This window comes from Primulina tabacum, chromosome 3, assembly GCF_025594145.1.
Source record: "Primulina tabacum isolate GXHZ01 chromosome 3, ASM2559414v2, whole genome shotgun sequence".
Taxonomy (NCBI): domain Eukaryota; kingdom Viridiplantae; phylum Streptophyta; class Magnoliopsida; order Lamiales; family Gesneriaceae; genus Primulina; species Primulina tabacum.
Window position 1 is genome coordinate 13,502,859 of NC_134552.1, and position 25,292 is coordinate 13,528,150.

Sequence of the window (25,292 nt, forward strand, 5' to 3'; positions counted from 1 at the left end):
CAAAATATCTTAAATCCTCAAGAAAGTTCTGGAAATGCCATCTCAGACAAATCACCTGAATATTAATTTAAATGATCTTATTAACATATAAAAATTTCAGAACCATTTAAATTCACTAAAAATCCAATTTCAACAATTTAGGCATTTTAAATTTCTAAAATCTCAATATTCGACTAAAATGCCTAAAATCAATCATTTCTATTTTATCATCGCAAAATATTTTTTTAGCCTTGCATGACGCTAAACTAATATTTATGCGACTGCGATAAATTCTAGGCTCACCAGATTATACCTCCAACTTGCACAATTCCGGAACCTACAACAATAACCCAATAATTAATTAATAATGATACAATATTTGAGCTGAAATTGAATTAAATTCACATAGACAACAATTCGCACCGATACAGCTTGTACTTCCAATATCAGTGGCTAAAATCGAGCCTAAACAGAGGCTAACCGGCAATAGGCGGCAAACTCGCCGGATAAGATGACCGGAATCACACAGAAAAACGAAACCGACGGGTCGTTCTCGAAAATTTGCAAAAGTAGTACCAAAAGTGTGAGACCCCGAGAATAAAATAGTATTGATGGCATTTGTAAATAAATTGAAAAATATTCAATTTATTTTGATGGCATTTTCGTAAATAGTTGAAAAATAATGAATTAATTTTAAAGAACATAAATATGACATATCTGGGTCATATGAAGTTCAAATGATTTGAGATTTGGGTATAACGTAGAAAACTAAAAAATATAGAAGTTTCATATTTTGAGTTTTGGGAAATTTGATCGTTTGACTAGTCCAAAGGGATGTACCGAAGTTAAAATGTTAAATAGTATATATTATTTATATTATATTAATTTATTAATATAATATAATATAATATTAAAAAAATAAAAATAAAAAAAATAATATTAACGTGAGTCAGTGGAATTCACGAGACTCAATTTTGACAGAGAACGAAATGAGAGAGGAGAAATAAGGTTTTTATTTTTCTTTTCGATTTTGCGACTTAACGGTTTATCCAATCGACGAACCGACTTCAGTTTTGAGATCGTTGACACGAGGTCTTCGATTTGAGGTATAAATTTTATAGTTTTGGTGATATTTGAAATTCGTCGATTTTTGGAATAAATCCGATAAATTATTAAATCATACAGAAATTGAAGATTGTTGAATAGTGTATGATTTTAACGAAGAAGAGATGATTATAGTGATGTTATTTTGAATTATTCTCAATTTGTTATAATTAGGAAATTTTAATCGTAGGGTTGAGATTGAATAATTATTTGTCGGTTATTATTAATTCTGATAAATATATGCGGTAGAATAATCGACAAGAAACTAAGTTTTGAAGTCGGAATTGAATTATGCTATGATTTGAATTTGATATGAATTTTCAAAGTTTCAAATGATATTTGAAACTCATATTAATGATTTTGGAGTATGTTATTGATTGAAATGAATATGTTATTGATGTAGATAGATTATTATACTGATATTTTCAAGCTACATCAACCGGAACAAAGAATTGAGGTATGTTGCGACCGGGTAACATACGACATGTATCTGTATTATATGATATATGTTGGATTGATTTGACTGATTGGATTGAGAATATGTGTCTATATGCCTTAATTGTTGAGTTTATGTGGCATACATGACATTGTGATTTGAATATCGATGTATAAAATAAATGTTTTGTTAACACACATCGTTTGATGCATACATCGATACATGACATGCATGTTGAGCTATGATCCTTGTATACCCTGATATGATTTGATTGGATTTTGGGGTTTGTGAACACAATGCTATGTTTGGTATTACATGACCCTTAAAGCATAGACATTTGTGGCCCTGATGATTGGATATGAGATTTGGGATTTGATGGCGCTTTGTCGACGCTATCATACGAGTATCCCTTATTGAGGCCGGTGTGCCAGCTCGAGCATTGATTTGATAGCGATTCGATTGATTCTGACATGTGCTCAGTGGATGGGCATTTGACCCGATACCTCCACGACATACATGCATTGCATACCATATATCATTGTTTAGATATATGTGGTATATATGATTGGTTGTTCCATATGGAGCTTTGCTCACCCCCAAGGGGGCTGTTGTTGTCTTTGTGGGTGGACAATGGCAGGTACTCCAGGATATCAGGAGACCGGAGAGGATACTTCTGGAGGGAGCCACAGCTTAGGCTATAGTTTTATGTTTATGTCTTGTTCCCAGTATATATGTATATGTATCTATATACCGGGGCATGTCCCGATGATATGAGTTGTTTATATATGATTGGTTTTGATTACGTGTGGGCATGTTTATGACGTGAGATTAAATACTATTTTTAGTATTCAAATAAAATGATTTGGGCTCATTGTAAAGAAAATTTAAACTCGTTTTCCGCTGTAATTAGTTAACCCTAATCAGATTGCATTGTAATAACGATTAGGAGCTAAGGGCCCCACACGGAGTGGTATCAGAGCATAGCTGGGAATGCTCGATTGAGTCTTGTGTACACTTGAATAGGCACAAATGAATTGTGCGTATGTGTTTGATTTATTTGTATTACTTGCTCCTACTTGATTTGATTCGAGTAAGTATCTGATGAGATTGATGATATGAGATGATGAGATTATGAAATTGTTATTGATTTGTGATATTCATCTTTTGATTGTAGATGGATCCCACGAATGAAACTGCGTGTAGCAGTACTGAGAGGATAGTTGGACAATTTGAAGGATTGTCCATGGATGTAGTGATGGCTCGATTCCAGGATCTGAAACCACCGAGGTTCTTTGGCACTGAGAGTGCTGAAAAAGCAGAGGCCTGGTTGAAGGATATTGAGCACCTGTTTAATATTGTTGAGTATTCCAAGGCTCGGAGACTGAAACTTGCTCTTTATCAGTTGAAAGACCGAGCTAAATCTTGGTGGGAAGCCGCTGAGATTGAACTGAAAGAGGCCGAGATCGAAGTCACCTGGGATGTCTTCAAGGCCCAGTTTTTGGAGCAGTACTCCCCTCCTTCCTATTATACTGCTCAAGAGAATAAATTTAATAATCTGCAGCAAGGAACGATGTCTGTTGCGGAGTATGCTTCAAAATTTTCTACTCTGTTGAAGTATGCACCTCACGTAGCTGGGAATGCGAGGTCAAAATATAACAGGTTTGTAAATGGATTACATCCTGCATTATATACTTATGTTGTTTCTGGATTGCCTACCAGCTACGCAGAGGCAGTGGAACGAGCCAAGGCAGCCGAGGCTGGACTTAGGAGAGGAGGTCCACAGTATACTCCTCCACCTCCGGTGTCAGCTCAGCAGCCTACTTTGCGGCCGAGAGGTAAGAAATTCAAGAAGACTGGTACTGTTTCTTCGTCTTCTTCGAGTTCGAGTGGATCACAGCAAGGGAGTCCTGTGATTGCTCCCTACTGTAGTTATTGTGGAGGTAAACATACAATCGAGCAGTGTCGAGGTATGTTTGGTACTTGTTATCAGTGTGGGCAGGAAGGCCATTTCTCTCGAGTATGTCCGAACAGGGGTACAACTTCTGCTCAACCCCAGCAAGGAGTTAGAGGTGGCCCTAGTACTATGATGAGACCTGTTGTTCCTGTTCCATCTTTTCAGCAGTCGAGTGTCCCACGATATCGAGGACCGGGTGGTCAGAGTGCCCAAGTTCCTCCTCAAGTGAGAGTGTATGCCATGACTGAGAATCAGGCGAGAGAAGCTCCTGGAGGCGTGATTGCAGGTATTTGCACGCTTTGCGATTATCCTGCACGTGTTTTATTTGATACAGGAGCATCTCATTCATTCATATCTCATGCATTTGTTGCATCTCACGATATTGAGTGTACCCCGTTGTATGATACCCTATCGATAGCCACGCCAGCAGGGAAGATTATTTTGTCTGAAAGAGTTGTGCATAATTGTGTATTGATATATGAGGATAATGTGGTATTTCTGAATTTGATTGTCCTCCCAATGCACGACTTTGATTGTATTGTTGGCATGGATATCTTGATGACGAATCGAGCTACTGTTGATTGTTGTCATGGAGTGGTTCGATTTCGACCGATTGATGGACCCAAGTGGAATTTTTATGGCAAGGGTTCCCAAGCCAAAACTCCATTTGTATCTTCCTTGGAAATGTCCCGATTGTTGACTAGCGGAGATGAGGGTTATCTTATCTACGCTGTTGATATTTCGAAGAAGGAGTCTTCTTTATATGAGATTCTTGTTGCGAAAGAATTCTCAAATGTATTTCCCGATGAGATTCCTGATTTTCCTCCTCATCGAGAAGTTGAGTTTAGTATTGATCTTATGCCAGGGACTGCTCCCATATCTAAAGCTTCTTATCGCATGGCACCTCTGGAATTGAAAGAATTGAAAGAACAATTACAGGATCCTTCTCGATAAGGGATATATTCGATCGAGTGTATCACATTGGGGAGCTCCAGTTTTATTTGTTCGAAAGAAAGATGGTACTATGCGAATGTGTATCGACTATAGGCAATTGAATCGGGCTACTGTGAAAAATAAGTATCCACTTCCTCGTATTGATGACTTATTTGATCAGCTTCAGGGTACTTCTGTATACTCGAAGATTGATCTTCGTTCTACGAGTTCGAGACGAAGATGTGCCCAAAACTGCTTTTTGTACGAGGTATGGCCACTATGAATTCTTGGTTATGCCTTTCGGTCTCACGAATGCTCCTGCTGTATTTATGGATTTAATGAATCGTGTCTTTCGAGATTATCTTGACCGATTCGTTATTGTATTTATTGATGATATTCTTGTGTATTCGAAATCGAAAAAGGAGCATGCTGAACATCTGAGACTGGTACTTCAAACTCTTCGCAATAGACATTTATATGCTAAATTGTCCAAATGCGAATTCTGGATGGATAGAGTGGTATTTTTAGGCCACGTCATTTCGAGACATGGCATATCTGTTGATCCTGCTAAGGTCGAAGCTGTATTGAATTGGCCGAGACCTACGAATGTTCCTGAGATCCGTAGCTTTATGGGTTTAGCGGGATATTATCAACGTTTTATCGAGGGATTTTCGAAAATAGCTAAACCTATTACTCAACTGACACAGAAGAATCAGCGATTCATTTGGTCAGACGAATTGTGAAGCTAGTTTTCTTGAATTGAAGACGAGATTGACCACAGCACCTGTGCTTACTATTCCCCCAGGTACCGGAGGATTTGTGGTGTGTACAGATGCGTCTGGTAAAGGTTTGGGCTGTGTTCTGATGCAACATGGCAAAGTGGTTGCTTATGCGTCTTGTCAATTGAAATCTCATGAAACTCGTTATCCTGTTCATGATCTTGAATTGGCTGCCATTGTGTTTGCCCTGAAGATTTGGCGCCATTATTTGTACGGAGAAAAGTTTGTTATTTATTCGGACCATAAAAGTCTGAAATACCTCTTTTCTCAATCTGATTTGAATATGAGGCAACGCAGGTGGATGGATCTCTTGAAGGACTTTGATTGTGAGATTCAATATCACCCTGGATCGGTGAATATTACTGCGGATGCCCTTAGTCGGAAAGTTTATGATTCTGTTTTAGCCTCTGTTTGTGTCGCCAAAGTACACGAGGATATATGTACTTCTGGCTGGACTTTTCACTCGAATTGGAATTCTGTCACTGTCTCAGCATTGCAAATTGAGCCGAACTTGATATCGAAAATACGAAAGGCCCAACGAAGCGATGCTCAGATCCAAAAGTCGAAAGAACTTGTATCTGCTGGACATCAGTCTGGATTCCAGATTGATTCTGATGGGTCTTTACGACTTAATGGTCGGCTGGTAGTTTCTGATGGTTCAGATTTGAAAGCTGCCCTTCTTCGAGAAGCACATTGTAGCAAATACAGTATTCACCCTGAAGGTCAGAATATGTATTTGACATTGAGACCTCAATTCTGGTGGAAACGTATGAAGGACATTGCTGAGTTTATTTCTAAATGCTTGGTCTGTCAGCAAGTGAAAGCCGAGAGAATGAAACCAGGAGGATTGCTCCATAGTCTTGAAATCCCGAAATGGAATTGGGAACATATTGCTATGGATTTTGTGACTCATTTACCTCGTTCGCCCAAGGGCTGTGATGCTATTTGGGTTATTATTGATCGGCTTTCGAAATCTGCACATTTCATTCCGTATGAGCGGAATTATCCTTATAAGAGAATGGCCCGTTTATACATTGAGAATGTTGTGAGATTGCATGGTGTGCCAGTCTCGATTGTATCTGATCGTGATCCCAGATTTGCTTCTAAATTTTGGGGTAGTTTTCAGGAAGCGATGGGTACGCGTTTGGCTATGAGTACTGCTTATCGTCCTCAAACTGATGGCCAGACTGAGCGTACGATTCAAACGTTAGAGGATATGTTGCGTGCTGTTGTGATGGACTTCAGAATAGGATGTCAAGATGCCTTACCATTGGTTGAATTTTCTTATAATAATAGCTTTCAAACGAGTATCGGTATGGCACCGTTTGAAGCTCTATATGGGAGACGATGTAGATCACCATTATCTGGGATGAAATTGGTGAAAGACAATTGACTGGACCTGAAATGATACAGGAAATGAACGATAAGGTTCAGTTGATTCGGCAGCGGATGAAAGCTGCTCAGGATCGTCAAACGAGTTATGCGAACAAACGAAGACGACCCTTGGAATTCCAGAAAGGTGACAGAGTGTTTTTGAAAATATCTCCCTTTAGAGGCACTGTTCAATTCGGCATGCGAGGGAAATTATCTCCTCGATATGTTGGTCCATACGAGATTCTGGATCGAGTTGGTGATCTTGCTTATCGATTGGCATTGCCACCAGCTCTATCTGTCATTCACGATGTGTTTCATGTTTCTATGTTGAGGAAATATGAACCGGATCCATCACATGTACTTGCACCTGATGAGGTTGAACTTGATCCTTCTCTTTCCTATGTTGAACAACCTGTTCGCATTATGGATCGAAAGGAGAAGAAATTGCGAAATAAAACGATTCCTTTAGTTCGAGTGCAATGGACACGGCATGGTGTGGAAGAGTCGACGTGGGAATTGGAGAGCAAAATGCGTGATGCATATCCGCATTTGTTTGATTCTATGTCATATGTTCCATTGTATTCAATGTATATTGATCCCTTTACTGATTTTAGTTTTGATATGTACTATAATTGGTGACGTACTATATGTTTGCCAATGTTCTGTATATAGAGATGTTTGAGATTTCGAAGACGAAATCTTTTAAGTGGGGGAGAAATGTGAGACCCGAGAATAAAATAGTATTGATGTCATTTTTGTAAATAAGTTGAAAAATATTCAATTTATTTTGATGTCATTTTCGTAAATAGTTGAAAATAATGAATTAATTTTAAAGAACAAAATATGACATATCTGGGTCATATGAAGTTCAAATTATTTGAGATTTGGGTATAACGTAGAAAACTCAAAGATATAGAAGTTTCATGTTTTGAGTTTTGGGAAATTTGATCGTTTGACTAGTCCAAAGAGATGTACCGAAGTTAAAATGTTAAATAGTATATATTATTTATATTATATTAATTTATTAATATAATATAATATAATATTAAAAAAATAAAAATAAAAAAAATAATATTAACGTGAGTCGGTGGAATTCTCCTCAATTTTGACAGAGAACGAAATGAGAGAGGAGAAATAAGGTTTTTATTTTTCTTTTCGATTTTGCGACTTAACGGTTTATCCAATCGACGAACCGACTTCAGTTTTGAGATCGTTGACACGAGGTCTTCGATTTGAGGTATAAATTTTATAGTTTTGGTGATATTTGAAATTCGTCGATTTTTGGAATAAATCCGATAAATTATTAAATCATACAGAAATTGAAGATTGTTGAATAGTGTATGATTTTAACGAAGAAGAGATGATTATAGTGATGTTATTTTGAATTATTCTCAATTTATTATAATTAGGGAATTTTAATCGTAGGGTTGAGATTGAATAATTATTTGTCGGTTATTATTAATTCTGATAAATATATGCGGTAGAATAATCGACAAGAAACTAAGTTTTGAATGTCGGAATTGAATTATGCTATGATTTGAATTTGATATGAATTTTCAAAGTTTCAAATGATATTTGAAACTCATATTAATGATTTTGGAGTATGTTATTGATTGAAATGAATATGTTATTGATGTAGATAGATTATTATACTGATATTTTCAAGCTACATCAACCGGAACGAAGAATTGAGGTATGTTGCGACCGGGTAACATACGACATGTATCTGTATTATATGATATATGTTGGATTGATTTGACTGATTGGATTGAGAATATGTGTCTATATGCCTTAATTGTTGAGTTTATGTGGCATACATGACATTGTGATTTGAATATCGATGTATAAAATAAATGTTTTGTTAACACACATCGTTTGATGCATACATCGATACATGACATGCACGTTGAGCTATGATCCTTGTATACCCTGATATGATTTGATTGGATTCTGGGGTTTGTGAACACAATGCTATGTTTGGTATTACATGACTCTTAAAGCATAGACATTTGTGGCCCTGATGATTGGATATGAGATTTGGGATTTGATGGCGCTTTGTCGACGCTATCATACGAGTATCCCTTATTGAGGCCGGTGTGCCAGCTCGAGCATTGATTTGATAGCGATTCGATTGATTCTGACATGTGCTCAGTGGATGGGCATTTGACCCGATACCTCCACGACATACATGCATTGCATACCATATATCATTGTTTAGATATATGTGGTATATATGATTGGTTGTTCCATACGGAGCTTTGCTCACCCTCAAGGGGGCTGTTGTTGTCTTTGTGTGTAGACAATGGCAGGTACTCCAGGATATCAGGAGACCGGAGAGGGTAATTCTGGAGGGAGCCACAGCTTGGGCTGAGGTTTTATGTTTATGTCTTGTTCCCAGTATATATGTATATGTATCTATATACCGGGGCATGTCCCGAGGATATGAGTTGTTTATATATGATTGATTTTGATTACGTGTGGGCATGTTTATGACGTGAGATTAAATACTATTTTTAGTATTCAAATAAAATGATTTTGGCTCATTGTAAAGAAAATTTAAACTCGTTTTCCGCTGTAATTAGTTAACCCTAATCAGATGGCATTGTAATAACGATTAGGAGCTAAGGGCCCCACAAAAAGAAAGCTTATGATATAAAGAACAAAACCCCTCAATCAATTTTTAGTTTTGAGCCGGCGGCGTTTTTAGACGGGTTTTCAGAAATCACGATTTCACCTAGCAAGAGTGGTATCAATGGAGAGCTCTTGGTATGGGCTTTCCAAATATATATTTACTTGAATTTTTCGATCACCGGTGCGGCCAAAATCGACGGTCAAAGGTTGCGAAATGGTTGAAGGTATTTTCGGCAAAAAGCTACGGGAAAGAGGGTTCGTTCGATGCTGGCGTTAGGGCTGTGCCCTAACCCAATCGAACGCTGACACGTGGCACCTATATTTTAAAATTTTTTGACAAAAAAATTAGCCTTTTTTTTACCATGGTTAATTGCTCAACCTTTTTCTACTGTGATTTGATATTCCAATGATATTCCAACTAAACTTTAGGGTGGAGAGAGCATTTCCCCAATTCTCTGATAATCCTCATGTTTTCATCAACTCCCCCCACCACGCCGCCACCATCACGAGCCACCACGACGGTCGTCACCACCGAAAACCTAAATCTCACCACGTCTCTTCCACTGGTACACGATCGCCGCTGTCACCACTCCGCCACCGCCGAAAAGCCGCCACCGTGCATTTGCTGGTTTGTGCGTAAATTTTGAATCATTTTATTTCCAAGTCTTTATTGATGGAATCAGTTCTTTATTTGATTGGGTAAGCTTAGATTCATATTATACAAATTTAAACAACTTCACGAGGGTTGAAGAAAAATTGAATAATTATTTCCGAGTTCTTATTTTAAATTTTCTTAACCTCATATTAACCACGAAAAAAATAATATTTAAGTAGATCTAAAATCAAGAGAGTGAATGTTAAAAAAATATCATATAGTAATTAATGATAATAACATATAATATACGCACAGTTTAAATCGATTATCACCTAAATATTTGATCTATTTTAGAAATATAAATATAAAAAAACATGGTACTGCATCCCTAAATTCATCTTGTTGTGAAAACTTAACCCTTGTTTTTAGGAATGGAGTTGTGAAATTTGTGTTAGATAGGCAACAATTTGTGCAATACATAGGCATTGTGTGTGACAGAGGGATCAACACTAATAGGTTGGGTTGTGGAGCAATAATAGGAATTGAACAAGAGTTTTATTTGTGTGGTACTGCTGAATAGGTTTGGCTTCCATTGGTTGTTCTAATTCAGTAAAGACTTGAACTATTGGACCTTCTCAGCATATGCTGACTTGATAGTGCTAAAATTGTGAGCCTTTTAATTTGAAGTTGCTATTTTTTGTTTTATTTATTGCATTTAGTAAACTAATTAATTTTTTTGGAAATTTTGTGTAACTATAGGGCAAAACATATGTTGTGTTTGTTGGACGCAATCCCGGCGTATATACGTCTTGGGAAGAAACGCATATGCAAGTTAACAAATTTAGTGGAGCTGTACACAAGTCTTATAAAACTAATGAAGGAGCAATAGTAGCATTTACGGCGTACAAGGAAAAACAATCTTGTTCGAGTTCAAGGTCCGCTTCAGCTTCCGCTTCAAGTTCTACTACAGCTTCAAGTTGAACCACATCTGCCGACCAATATGAGAAACTAGCTAAACTAATAGATGTCCAGGTAGATTTAGCACGTGATCAACCGGAGCAATGCTTAAAGGCTGCACAAATATTTGAAAAGATAGAACGACAATTGAAATCTCTTCGTGTTAAAGAAGATTGGAAGTAGTATTTTTATCATTACAGTGAATCTTTTTTAATTGTTTTGTTTTGTCATGTAAGATAAGTGGATTAATTACTTTGTTCTCATAAAGTATTTAGTAATATTCCTGGTTTGCTATGCATTTATATTATTTCTGATAGTATTTAGTAGTTTTTCTAGTCTGCTATGCATTTATAGTGCTGAAACAAAAAATGTGTATTTTTCTGGGCCACGTGCATATAGCATGGATGGGGATTGATATGAACAACGCTACCTTTAATTATGGAACACACGTCTTTGAGGCACATGTGATGTAATTTATAAGGGTCAACTTTTACAAATGAAGAACAAATGCCTGATTTCCCAATACACACAATCCTGATTGGAAGCAGAAAAACATAGACTAAAATATACTTGAGAAGCAAAGCTTGATTTCCCAAAATACAATATCATTTGTCTAAGTAGTGTATGGTCATTACATAATTTACAGATATCTCTACAGAGCCTCACTGAAACAGAAGCCCCTCAACAGCAAGAGCCTAACAAAAACAGAAGTCCCACAACAGCAAGTTATCTCCAGAATTTCATTACAAAAGCCCCTCAAAAGCATTAACCCAATTATATAGTTGATTGACTTCAAATTGAGATGTCAATGATGGTGGGACATTAGGATTTTGTCGTTGTTGGGCATGATCTACTTCTTGGCTATTCATGCATTGAGAAGCCTGTGAGCTTTGTCCTTTTCTTTTGCCGCATCTTGCATCTACATCACACAATGAGAAAAATTTATTAAAGATTGAAATAACTATTAACAATTAACAAAAGAAATCACGACTTACTTGAACTGTCAACTTTTCCTTTTCCTTTTCTTTTCTTACTTTTATCATCCCAATGACGTTGTATGTTTTTATTTGTAATTCCTCTTGAATTGACTTGAGGAGGATTACGTACAACCATTTCATCTACCATGTTTTCTTCTTGAATCCCGTTGTCATCCAACTTAAGTTTTTCGAAGAACTCATCTATTTGTTCTCTCGCACCTTCAACAATTTCTGTCAATTTCTTTCGTGCATCTCCATTAGATTTATATCGCATGCTAAGAGTATATGTCGATCTCATAAGGTGGTTTACAAAAACCATCTCAGATTCCTGGACACTTCCACTTTCTTGCTGACAAAAATCATCCACCAAAACTCTATTTTTTGCATTTTTCATCCAGCGCTTCTTCAAGTGGGGTTTGGGAATATAATTCACATTCATAAAATTAAAGACCATCAAAATGTGTTTGCACAATATTCCCATTGACTCCAATTTCTGACAACTGCATTTTACTTCAGTAGTCTCCTTATTAAATAACACGTGTCGAACCCTTGAGTTCTCATCATGAGATTTTACTTTAAAATCGAGGAAAACCGCACTGAAATCCAAAGGCATCTCAATAAATCGCATATTCAAAGAATTAATAAACTCTAACTCGAATAGCTTGTACACAGTGAGTCTATAAACATCAGCTGCAGAATTCAACATTGGATTGTTTTTCAACATTGTCGGGGCTTTCTTGTGATGACAACGCGTATCTTTGGCCTTCTCTTTCTCTCGCCAACTTTGTTGGATTTTTTCGTAATTAACCACAAAATCATACAATGAAATTGCACTGTTACCTGATCTCTTCAACACAGCATTTGTCACCTCGCTTCTAGAAGTTGCCAATAGCCCTGCACTAAACTTGTGATTGCTAAACGCAGTAGCCCATTTGTATCTCAACGTGTACATACCATTTAACCATTTGTGGCCACTGAGATTGTATTCATCAATCATAATACTCCATGTGGATTCAAATTCTTCTTCAGATTCACAATAAGTCATGCATTTATTCCACAATATTTTAAAACTCGAATCACCATTCAAATTACCTAAATGTGATGGAGCATTTTGATTGATGTGCCATTGACATAACCGATGGTGTGAATATGGAAAAATTGTTTCAATTGCATTCATCATTGCTTGGCATTGATCTGTAAAAATTGTTTCAGGTTGTTTCCCATTCATAGAATCAAGAAAAGTTTTGAACAACCATTCAAATGAACTCTCAGTTTCATCTGACATAAATGCCAAGCCAAACATTACATTTTGTCTGTGCTGATTAATTCCAACGAAAGGAGCACATATCAAATTGTACCGATTGGTTCGATAAGTCGTGTCAACTGATAATATATCACCAAAAAACTCATAATCAGCTTCACATCTGGAATCCCTAAGGAAGAAGTTCATGACTCTATTGTCATCATCTAATTGCACATTCCAATAAAAATTTGACTCTTTATTCGACTTGTTTATAAAATGATGAAGTAATGTAGAATCATCTACATTCTCAACTTTCGTTTGTTTTTTTATGCGACCAAGATAATCATATGCATCTTTTCGAATAAAGCTCAAATTTTGTGGTCCTTGTGCTTCATTTACCATATAAGAGACAGCATTAGACACTGTTATCCCAGAATTTACCATGGACTCCAAAATAGATTTTTGAGCATATGAAATATTGCGTGATGATCTCAACAAATGTCTTTGATCAACCCCAAGCATTTCATGATTATGTTCTATGACAAATCTACCGACCGTCCATTCTCCACCACGTTGCCTAGTTATTCTGAGCTTTGCTTTACATTTACTTCTACTTGTCGGCTTCAAGTAAACAGGTATTTGTGCATTAGAACGTTTTTCATCTTTACTACCCTCACAGGAACATTCAAACTCTTTAGCTTGAAGTTCGTTAGTGCCAGGAAAGTAACGTTGATCACCTTTTTTAACACTAAAACCTTTTGCATGAGCATAATTACAATATAGTATATAAGCATCTTCAACACTTTTCACAACTTCACCAACAAATAGTCTACTCTCCAATTGATCTACAATAGAATTTGTAGATAGTACCTCAACATCTCTACGAACCACAGATTCCAAATTTGAAACTCCAACCTCTTCAATATTATCTACCACAAAGTGTATAAGAACAAAAAATCAGTTTGGATAGTATTTGGTTATATTCTAAAAGGAAATTTATAAGCATGGGAAAATATTACAAGAATCAATATATCTACCATCGCAATTCAGATCCATTCGCCGTGTTTCAGGTCTCGGTTCAGTCAATGGGATGTATGTAGATGTGTAGCAACCACAGATGGACCAGGATCTAATCTTGTGATGAACTCAGGAACAACAATACTCCAGTAAATTCTATGAGACAATAACAAAAAAAATCAGAAGTAGTACCAGAGAGCATCGTGTTCCAAATAAGAAATATGGATTAGTTTATCAATCATTTAATCCAAATTACAATATAAACTTATAGTTAACATATCAAATTCTGAAATCAAATGAAATTTACCAAACAGTATCGTAAAAAAATTGTTCCCCAATTTCAGTCAACAACCCAATATAAAAATTGTTCCTCAAAATTTTCAAAAGTCACGTACAGCCAAAATCTTAATATCTATATGCAGTTGCACTTGCTGCATATGCCGCCTGTGAGAAAGTCACCATTTTCTCTACTATAGTCATCATCATTATAAACAAAGCAATCACAAAGGTAAAAATCCCATCTTCTGTTTTAAAAAAAAAAATTAATTACGAACGTGAAAATAACACACAGTGATTCAGGAGTCTTTCCGGTGGTTGCAATGTACGCCGATGCGTAGCAACGCCGCTGCCGTTTCGGTGGAGGTATGGAATGAAATTTACCGATGAAGATGGTAGAACGTAAAAGAAGAGGGAAAATAATGGGGGTAATCTTTTCACTGGAATTTGAAATAATTTGAGCTATTCTATTTTTTTAAAAAAAGAAAAGGTTGAGCAATTAACCATGGTAAAAAAAGAGGCTAATTTTTTTGTCAAAAAAAATTTAAAATATAGGTGCCACGTGTCAGCATTCGACTGGGTTAGGGCACAACCCTAACGCCAGCATCGAACGATCCGGGAAAGAGATAGGATCCGTGTGTGTTTATAGGTGTAGTGTGTGTGAGAGAGATTATTATAATATTTATTTACTTAATCAAACTGGGCCGAGCTTGGGGAATGTGTTTGGGCTGGGCTCTCACATATCAACTTTGGAAAAGTAAGATAAAAGATATTCTATTCGTCACCAAGATGCACCTACATGTGTTCAGCGAGTCTAAACCAGATGATAAATCAGATATATGTTGAATGGAACTTCGAGCACGAGCAAGTCTGTGGGTACATACGACAATTTGTCGATGACAACGTGTATAATTACATATCTAACGAGACAAATGATTTAGAATGAGATTTTTTAAGGAGTGTTTATCCTTGTAAGGAATATGATTAGTGGAGAGAAATTGAGTGTTAAAATCAAAGTGTTCTGATTGAAATACTTTGTATTATTAATTCTCTTGTCTTATTTGTTATTAATAAAGAAGTGATCTCCTTGAAAGGCTTAGAGTGGAGATAGCCCAATCTTGGGGTGGACCACTATAGATATTAGTGTTCATCTTATTCATTGTTGATATCACTTAGGATAATCCGCTGCAATATTACCTCGTTTATTTCTTTGATATCTCATAAATATTGATTTTTATCTTATTCATTGTTGATATCACTTACGATATTGCACTGCAATCACTAGTAGAAAAATCGCTTTTTACTTCGCGTATTCAATGAAGTAATAAGGTAGTTAATTGCCGAAGTATATGGACGTGAAGTAATAGATTTACCTTTTACTTCGCATAATAACTGAAGTTGTATGATTGAAAATACTGAAGTCTTTGGCCGGTTTTCGAAGGAAAACCGGTCCAATTATGGACCGGTGCCGAAGTAAGAAATGTGTTTTACTTCATCGATTATTGTAAATAATGAAGTAATATATTATATATAACTTCGTCTTAATTATTATTTAGCGAAGTAGTTTATAATATTTTACTTAATTATTTACAATAATCGACGAAGTAATTCATCTGAAAGACCTCGTAGTTATGTATTTTGATGAGGTAATAGACACAAACAACTTCACAATTTATCCTATTTGTGGAAGTAAATATAATCTATAACTTCAGCATTTATCCTATTTGTTGAAGTATTTTATATTATGTTACTTCACAATTTACATTTAGTGACGAAGTAAGTGGTTCGAAAGTCTTCAGTAATTTGTATTTTGATGAAGTAATTGCGCAAAACAACTTCGCTTTAACAGAACAATGTTGAAGTAAATTAATTCTATCACTTCGTCTGATTTCTTATTGACGAAGTATTTAATATTATGTAACTTCACAATTTGCAAATAACAACGAAGTAATTTACCTATTACACTTCATTTTTTTTTTATTTTGATGAAGTAATTGTTAAAAAAAGACTTCGCAATATATGACTTAATACACTAATATAATTAAACTCATAAATTATCCATCTAAAAATTATTAATATCCATGAATCTACAATTATATATTCATCAATCCACAAGTAACCCAAAAAATGTATCCACAAAACCAAAAGTATATCCAAAAATCCACAATGACAAACAAAATATTTGTCCCAACATACACCATCCATCTAAGCACCTACATAGGAGTAAACAAATTCACTCCATTCACTTCTAACCTCGTCATATTGACATTGGGTGTAATATTGGTTCTTGATGCATCCTGCAAACTGAAATTTGAAACATAAAAAACGTAAGGGTGGATGATTAAAACATAAAAAACGTAAGGCTGGATGAGCCGCCAAGCTAGCTAGGAAAATTAAAACTTAATCTTGGAACACAAATATAATTAACCCATGCTTAAAAACAATTATAAGAATTTCCCATGTACAACATATTTTTTTTCGAAGAACAAGCTGTCACAAAAAAACAAAACCATATTAATTTGAGGATTAGCGTAAAAGAATTAATATATGAGACAATTTGGATATGATTAACATGATGCATGTACCAATAAACGCAGACAACAAGAGTCTCGAGTTCAATCCGATATGAGGGAACCAATAAGGACAGATATAGACAAAAAAACAGGAAAAGACAAAACCATATCACCTTAAACTCCAACAAAATCTGAAGCCACCCAACTTCTTGTTTCAAAAAGCGAAATCAACTTAAAAGTAAGAACAGATTGAATTTGTGCCACTTGGAAATGATACAAGAATCTTGAAAAAAAGACAACACTTACAATCCGGAATCATACTCCCGTATATGATTTCTGGGCTTCTAATTTCTTGATAAAACCAACAACCCACCAAATAAAACAAATGAAAAGAAAGTATTTTAACCAAAACATATATCAGCAATAAACAGAATAAACACAAAAGCTTAAGATTACAACACAGAAGACATGAAAATCAGGAACAAAATTTCCTTTTTTTATCAATAATATAAAATATATCACAATGACAACAATTCATCTCAAGCAATTATCTCAACAATAAAATATATCCCAATGGCAACACATTATCTCAACAATAAAATATATCCCAATGACAACACATTATCTCAACAACAACACATTATCTCAACAATAAAATATATCCCAATGGCAACACATTATCTCAACAATAAAATATATCTTAATGACAACAATTCATCTCAATCAATCAACAAATTTATCCCAAGAAGAAACTCACCATCTTCTCCAACTGTGGATCATCGCAATCGACTATCTCTTTCATGTACCTCATCACACAATATCAACACTCAACCGAACCACTTTGTTTCAGATTACCCTATAATGGAATTGAAAAGTTAATGCAACAATCACAATCTAATTAATAACCACTACCAATTCATGTATTCATAAATAAGTACGATACATACCGTCAATATTTTAAAACCTGGCCCTTTAGAAATACCCTTGGAGGCATTGTACATCTTCACCCCACTACATTTTAAAAAGTAAGAAGTTATTTGAATATGCAAATATATTATAAAATATACCTTCAAAAAATATATATATATTATAAAATATAACATCAATTTCTCGGGAAGTTCCGAGGTAAATGAAATGAAATAATATTATTTAACTGAAGATTCCAATGGCGACAAAGGGATATTAAATTAAATTTATTTCAACATGCAATCTGGCTAGCTCCCAAAGTAAACCTTGCTAATTTTTACTACAATTTAGACATTGATCGGGTTAAATCAACAAAGAGAACAAAAAAGAGGATTATGATTTACAGAAAAAACTTACCAAACCATCCGGGGGAAAAAGGCAAGCAAGCGACATCGTTGGGATCCACACCTCTTTCGACAATTGTGTGATTGAAAACAGAACTAGCAAGCGGAGCCCGGATGGTACTCTCCATATCCTCCAGCGTCACCAGAGGGTATCCTGAGATGTGGCTTGTGTCCTCCTCCGTCACAGCCCCGCTTTCAATATCCACTGTCAAGATGTAACTCTTCCCGACGGCGCGTGCAATCACAGACGCTTTCCTCGGTGGCAGATCATCGCCCTTTCGCCACTTCAGGACCACATCCTTGTCGGGCTCTTCCAAAACCAAGGAGTGAACTGCATACGCTGACTTTTTGAAGAATGATACGATAACTTTCTGCACTTTGTTCATCTCCTGGATGGTGAGCGGGTCGAGGGGGTGGTGAGGCACGTCCTCCGTGTGGTCACGGCGTAGCACGGCCTCGGTCGGGTGGCGGAGGATACGGTTCTTGGAGGTGCACCAGGCGGAGTTGGTGGCGCATTGGAGTAACTCAACCCTATCTGAGACAGGATTCGGGAAATTGAAAACAATAAAGACCGTGATAGATATAATGAAGAACGGCGGTGAGTGGAACGGCGTGGTGTTAGGGTTAATTTTGAAAGAAAATGTGGATGGATATATTGAGCTCATATGATATAATCGATATTATTCAGCGACGGTTTCTAAAACTCCGTCGCTACTAGCGACGGTTTTCGACACGTCCGTCGCTAATTGCGACGGTTTTTTATAACACCGTCGCTGACTAAATCGGCGACGGTTTAAAACAAACCGTGACTGGAAATGTGATTACATGCGAAAATTGATGTGTGAGGGCAGTGTCTCTTGCGCATATGCGCGCGAGACCAGTAGCTACGATGCGAGAACAGAGGCACTCGCGCATATGCGCTGAAGTGTATGCGCATATGCGCGAAGAAAGCGTCGCTATTAGCGACGGCATTTTGAAACACTGTTGCTGATTAAATCAGCGACGGGTTTTTAAATATAAACCGTCGCTAAATGTTCTGTATAGTTTATCTTTCTTTGTTAATCGGCGCGGTTCCATCTTATTACTTCAGCATAAACTTATTTTTCTTATTTTTTTACTTCGTCAACATTGATATGCCGAAGTAAAATATAATAAAAAAATATAGTGAAGCCCGTGTTTTTAAACATCCGAAGTAAAATATATTATTTTACTTCGCTTGTGTTATTACTGAAGTTATTGGTAATGTATTACTTCGTAATTTATTATTGCTGAAGTAAAATCCGATTTTTCTACTAGTGAATATTATCTCGTTTATTTCCTTAATATCCCGACGACAAGATTGTCATGTCATTCAATATCAGCCATCTTTAATTCATTTGACATAATTATATTCTTTTCAACTCATCTAATAAACGCGAAGTGGGTGTGTATATATATATATATATATTTAGATAGATAGAGAGAGAGAGAGAGAGTTGGAGAGGTCAATGAGGATTAACAGTACAGTGTCTTGTATTACATAAGATTGACATAAATAAGTTTTGAGTTTTCTGACAAAGAAAATCAAATTCGCAATGTTACATTTTTAAGCAGTCGGATAAGAAGCTTCCATCGCAATGCCACAGAGACCCTCTGCAGCAGAAATGCCCCTTTGCATTCTTATATATCCACTCTCTCCCCAGCTGCTTCCCCAAGAATTCTTAACCAACCAATACTTTGTACCGTCGCTGGTTTTCCCGTAACCGACAGCGGTGACACCGTGATCTAGATCGGTTCCACATTCTCCTGTAAATACTCCGCTCGAGTAGAATTGAAAGTCTGATCCACCAGCATCAATGGCCACGGATACTGGTTGGTTTGCCACGGATTTTAGCAAAGATGACTCGCTATTGGCTGGAACGTCCTCGTATCCTGTGATCTTTGCGACATGGGATGATTCTTTTTGTGTGCTGCAGGTGCCATCGACTCCTTGGTAGGGATAATTAGATTCGGTGGTCAGGCCCTTATTTCCTATTATGTATTCGAACGCATAGTCCATGAGACCACCATTGCATCCCTGATCTTCACTTGTGTCACAATCCACGAGTTCTTGTTCGGACAATGATACTAGTTTCCCCGACGTGAGCCGATGGATTCCTTCCGTGGCTGCCACAGCTGAAAATGCCCAGCAGCATCCTGCATTTTGTAACTTGTTTTCATCAGGATTTGTTTCTTTGAGCTAGAGAATATTTTCTATTTAAAACATGCTGATATTTATCGAGAAAAATGAAAGTGGGGAGTAGTTGTTTGGCTATGCTCATTGTTTTCTGTGCACTAACCACATTGGCCTTGGTCCTTGATGCCTGTAACAGCTCCCTTCGTTCTCCAGTCCACACTAGGAGGAACTGCGGACACGTTGGCATATTTGAAAGATGAAACTTTTGGTGATATTGGATGGGAGACCCTTTTGTATCCATTTCGGGCTGCCCGAAACTCCTCATTCGTCAAATCAGAAAACTCGTTGATGCTGAGTATGTAAGATCGAAGTCCAGCTTCATTGAAAGACTCGATGTACTCCACATTTTGCTTGAATATTTTGAATCTTTCCGCCTTCTCTGTGTCATCCCTGTATACACGTCCATATTGTGCCATCCATTGCTCATGTCTGTCGACCATTGATGACGAATGAGGCAGCGTGCGGGCTGTGGCCTGATAATCCCACAACTGCAACACAAAGAGAGTGGCAAAAACAAGCTTCCAAGTTGGAGCGAAGGCCATTGTTGGGAGCACTGTATAAATTTGATTGAATTTATGATGTCTGTATTCCTTGCGCGCGCATTTTATAGAGTTGGTGTGCTGGCAGTGTGAATGTGGAGTTGCATGCCATATAAGTCCTTAGAAAGCCCGGCAAGTTGATAGACATTCTAAGTAATCATATCACAAAGTTGCGTGAACGTTGCTTTATTCAATTGATTAATATATACATATAATTATAGGTGTTTTAGTGTCTATACTTTTGTTTTTTGGATGCTAGAACGGGACAACAACAATGTAATTAAAGGTACTAATAAATATTTCGTAAATCGATTTCGTAAAATTGCAAACCAAACCAAATCAAACCTAGACTTCTGTTTGGTTCGATTTGGCTTGGTTCATATGATCGATTCACTACTCTAATATTTCTAAAATAAAATATTTTGAATATTTTTACCATAATTTAAAATTTTCAAACTAGCTATCATAAATAGACAAATATTAAACTATTTTCACAATGTAATATATGAAACCTATAAAATGTATACTCTTTTTCTCTTTTTTCAAAAGAGAAAAAGGTATATTGACGATTACAATTACTTGAAGAGCGCTGAAAAATAACGATGAAAATAGCGACTGATTTTTCGAATTAGAATTTCGATCGCTAAGCCATTTATGACCTAAGTATTTGTCAGTTTATTGATGAATTTTTTTATCTCTAATTCACAATTTTTATTTTTTTTTTATAGTAATTCATATATTTAGAAAACATAATATTTTATCATTTTATATATTTCCTATATACGAATGATTCTGTAAAGTCATGCAAAGGTTTTTCAAGAAAATATATGTACTAGCTAATTCGTCAAATTTTACTACTTTTATCTTTTAGCCCGAGTTGGGTTTTAAAAAATTATTATATTTGTGCATGCATTTCGAAACAACGTAGTTTTAAAAAAATTTGTTCAAGTTAAGAAATTGCTTTAAAATGTTAAAACATGTTTGTCTATTTACGATTTTATTTCTATATATTATCAAATTTCATTCTTAGTCTGTTATCTTTATTTTTATTTTTTTGGTAATTTCAGTCATTTTTACGATGTGTCGGTGACGTGTGTAATGTCACATCAATATTTTTGATGAAAAATAATTAAAATTGATAAAAATCGAAAGATGCAGTACTAAGACTGAAATTTAACTATATAAATAATCAAAAGTACAAAGACCCAAACAAGCATACCAAAAAAGTTTACTTCCAGCTCCAGAAAAATTGCGCAAAACAGAACAATCCTAAGGAGAAGGGATAAAGCAAAAATGCTAATAAGCAAGTCCATAGAGGATAAGTGGTGCGTGTGTAAGCCATGATGCCTATAATAGCACACACCACAAAAATAGTTAGCACTTCTGCCGAATAATTCCACGTTAAATCTTTGGCATACACAATAGCCAACAGCGTTGTCAATCCGGAAAGGTTGTTCATGATAACTCCGCCATAAATCTGCATCATCCCAATTCATATATAGAACAGATTAATGATGCTAAATTTAATTCGTAGAGAATTTTTTGGTTATATATATACCTCCGAAAATGTTAAAGAAGCAGATCTTTCACTCTTACGGCTGGCGGGTAAGATTGCTGCTATTAGAGTTCTTGCATTCGTGGCCAATGGAACTATCACGAATGCTATGCAGAAAGATGGTAAATTCATGGAAAACGACAATCCAAGAATACTCTCCGTTAGAGGTCCTCCAAGAAAAGTCAGGACAACAATGCCAAACAGAACTTTGATTGCTGATTTCATAAATGCCCATTTGTCATACACTTCTTCTTTCCACACGATCTGCAAAAAACAAGACATATATTACTGTGATATTTTAAACTACGACGGTCTAAGCCCTACGTTAATTTCTATCATCATGCCTTAACGAAAAGGTCATTTCAGCCCTCACCTTGTCGAATTCATCTATACTCTTTGTCTTGTCTGTGGTATTTGCTATTCGAACGGCTTTATTGAGCCATTTTGTTACTCCAGCAACAAATTCAGGTTCATCAATTACACCATTGTTGTCTTGATCAAAATCTTTGAGAAGCTCCTTTACTATGTCGACGTTTTGCTGAATTTCCCCAAATTTCACTGTACTTATTAAATGCTCTAGTTCAGATTTTGATATAGACTTGTTTTTGTCAGTGTCAAATTGCTTGAACAGACTGCCACAACAAAAATGTCTCGAGCAAGTTAAAGGAACCAAAATTAATAATAATGATAATGGATCATAAAGAACAAAATATTAAACTGTTTACGTTTGAATACGCTCGATGTTTGGTCTTCCATCCTCTGCAATCAAAGATTCAGATCTAAGCAATCGTGTTTGAGCATGTTTTAAAATCTTTGACATTATCCGGTCTATCTCTTTAGGATCATCTTCTTTCTTCTCTTTAAATACTTGAAAAAGCTGCAGAAAAATAAAAAGCTAAGAACAGATTTGTAAACACTGTTACCCACCAAAATGCCAGTATTACATTGATTGAGTAGCTTTCTTGCCTCATGAAAAATGTGCCCTGAACCAGGATCTCCATGTTCTGATGAACTGGTTTCATCAATCCATTTCTTGCATCCGTTGATGAATTCATGCTCATTGATTCTCATGTCACTATCGAAATCAAATGTTTTCATAATCTCAGAAACTGCATATTTGTTATCAATTTTCATTTTCCCACTTTCCATGATGTCAAGAACCAGCTTTTCTATCTCAGTTTTTGTTATACTTTGACTCTTATCTTTATCCGTTTCCGAGAATAATCTGCACAGAAAAAAAAAAGCACACAAATGGCAAATTCAGTTATAACACTAAAACTATTTCATGAATAATGTTTCAGCTTCATTTATGTTACTTATTTATGACAGAAGTGTTGAGTTTCCCGTCTTCATTCACGATGTTTCCTAGCCGTCGCACGTGTTTCAGAAATCCAGCCCTCAGAATCTCATACTTCGAGTAGTCTAAACTTCTTTCTTGAATCCAAGGGTTCAAAATCTAAACAAGAATACAAAATTTAAACATGCATGTTAGAAGTAAAATCATCTCACGACTGATAAAAATATAAGCCATATATAAACTCAGAATACCTGATAGAGAAAATATGAAAGCAATGAAAAGACTGCGACTAAGAGTGCTATTAAGGTCAACAAACGGTTTGCGAATAAATACTTGAAAACATTAACCAGCTCCACAGCAATGTAAGGAATCAAAGAACCGAGCATAATCCCAGCTGTGGTTCGAGTCTCTCGATCAATTGAAACACCGGTATCTGCAATAATTGACAGAATATTCTGCCCTTGAAGATAAAAATATAACCACTTTCTTGGCAAGTTTTAAGCTGTAGGCCTACCTCTCAAGTGGAGTGGTTTTTCATTGGCTGGCAAACAATCCGAACACGATGTTCCGGTGGTTGATTTTTGAGGTAAGTCTCTTCTACCAAATATCACACATATACCCCAATGCAAAGTAAGACTAAAGACTGTGATTCCAGCGTAGATACCGATTCCAACTGAGACTTTAGATTCAGCACTTTCTTTGTCCATGAATACTCCAGTCACTGAGAAACAAAAAATTTGTCGAAATCTTCTCGGTGAAATTCATATATTTTCAAAGAAGTCAAACATGAAGTTAAACTTTTTGTATTCCTGAGTCCGCTTGTTTTTCAAGCATACAGAACAAGAAAATCCAAGAACTTTACTTACCAATCACCAGCATCATCGACGGTAAGGCCATAAGAATTCGAAAAATGATTCCCCCAAATTTTCCAGTTCCGAGAATATGGAAAAGCACCTTACTCCCTCTCCCCAGTTGCCTTTCTCCATATATGAGCAGACCTTGATAAACAAATATCTGGAAGATGAACCCTCCAGCATTTTCTGCACATGGAAGGAAACCATACTTATGGTTGCACCCGCCATGCCCAGGCGACGAATCGGTAATCGAAACAATATACGAAGATGGATAATTCTCAACATCATTAACTCCATCTGAGATCAAATCATTTGAAGAACTGAGTTGTATGATTCTTCCTTGAACTATGCTGCTAAAGAAGATCAGAACAATCACGTTTAATGCAAGAGCCGCCATTCCCAAGTGGTAGGAAGAAGTTGTTACAGATTGCATAAAGAAAGTCGATTGTATCCAAGTCATGAAAATCAAGGAATTTATACTACAATATCCGATATTTTACAAGGCTGACAATTTAATTAAAAAAAAAAGATTAGGATAATGTATTTCAAGTTATCAAATTTGCACCTTACTTCTTCTTTTTTCACGTTTAAACTCTGAATTCCATGGTGTTAGAGAAAAACCTTAAAAATATGAAACATATAATACATTGGATTCTGTAGGACAGAAGCGTACAAAATATAATTAAATTTTTAATGGAAAGAGAGATATTCCACCAATCGGATTTTTTTTAATATAAACGCCGTTCTACTATAA

The 25,292-nt window shown here is 36.1% G+C and overlaps 4 protein-coding genes across 4 annotated transcripts; all 4 read right to left on the bottom strand.

The window, feature by feature from the left end:
* Positions 1–11,485: 11,485 nt before the first annotated feature.
* Positions 11,486–14,135, bottom strand: LOC142538239 (protein FAR1-RELATED SEQUENCE 5-like). The gene is made up of 3 exons (XM_075643604.1): positions 14,000–14,135; positions 11,738–13,891; positions 11,486–11,661 (listed from the first exon to the last, which is right to left on the bottom strand). Exons 1-3 carry the CDS (start codon positions 14,016–14,018, stop codon positions 11,486–11,488), a joined length of 2,349 nt encoding a protein of 782 aa, XP_075499719.1. The 5' UTR covers positions 14,019–14,135.
* A 2,174-nt stretch (positions 14,136–16,309) lies between these two features.
* On the bottom strand, positions 16,310–18,743 carry LOC142538450 (amine oxidase [copper-containing] gamma 1-like). The gene is made up of 3 exons (XM_075643766.1): positions 18,092–18,743; positions 17,526–17,624; positions 16,310–16,559 (listed from the first exon to the last, which is right to left on the bottom strand). The coding sequence occupies exons 1-2, from the start codon at positions 18,741–18,743 to the stop codon at positions 17,620–17,622; spliced, it is 657 nt and encodes a 218-aa protein (XP_075499881.1). The 3' UTR covers positions 16,310–16,559; positions 17,526–17,619.
* Positions 18,744–19,561: 818 nt separating this feature from the next.
* On the bottom strand, positions 19,562–20,882 carry LOC142540572 (senescence-specific cysteine protease SAG39-like). The gene is made up of 2 exons (XM_075646831.1): positions 20,397–20,882; positions 19,562–20,253 (listed from the first exon to the last, which is right to left on the bottom strand). The coding sequence occupies exons 1-2, from the start codon at positions 20,833–20,835 to the stop codon at positions 19,664–19,666; spliced, it is 1,029 nt and encodes a 342-aa protein (XP_075502946.1). The 5' UTR covers positions 20,836–20,882; the 3' UTR covers positions 19,562–19,663.
* A 1,111-nt stretch (positions 20,883–21,993) lies between these two features.
* On the bottom strand, positions 21,994–24,989 carry LOC142540571 (sodium/calcium exchanger NCL-like). The gene is made up of 9 exons (XM_075646830.1): positions 24,551–24,989; positions 24,199–24,405; positions 23,936–24,117; positions 23,704–23,843; positions 23,354–23,612; positions 23,113–23,264; positions 22,761–23,019; positions 22,391–22,651; positions 21,994–22,309 (listed from the first exon to the last, which is right to left on the bottom strand). Exons 1-9 carry the CDS (start codon positions 24,969–24,971, stop codon positions 22,061–22,063), a joined length of 2,130 nt encoding a protein of 709 aa, XP_075502945.1. The 5' UTR covers positions 24,972–24,989; the 3' UTR covers positions 21,994–22,060.
* Between the last annotated feature and the right edge of the window lie 303 nt (positions 24,990–25,292).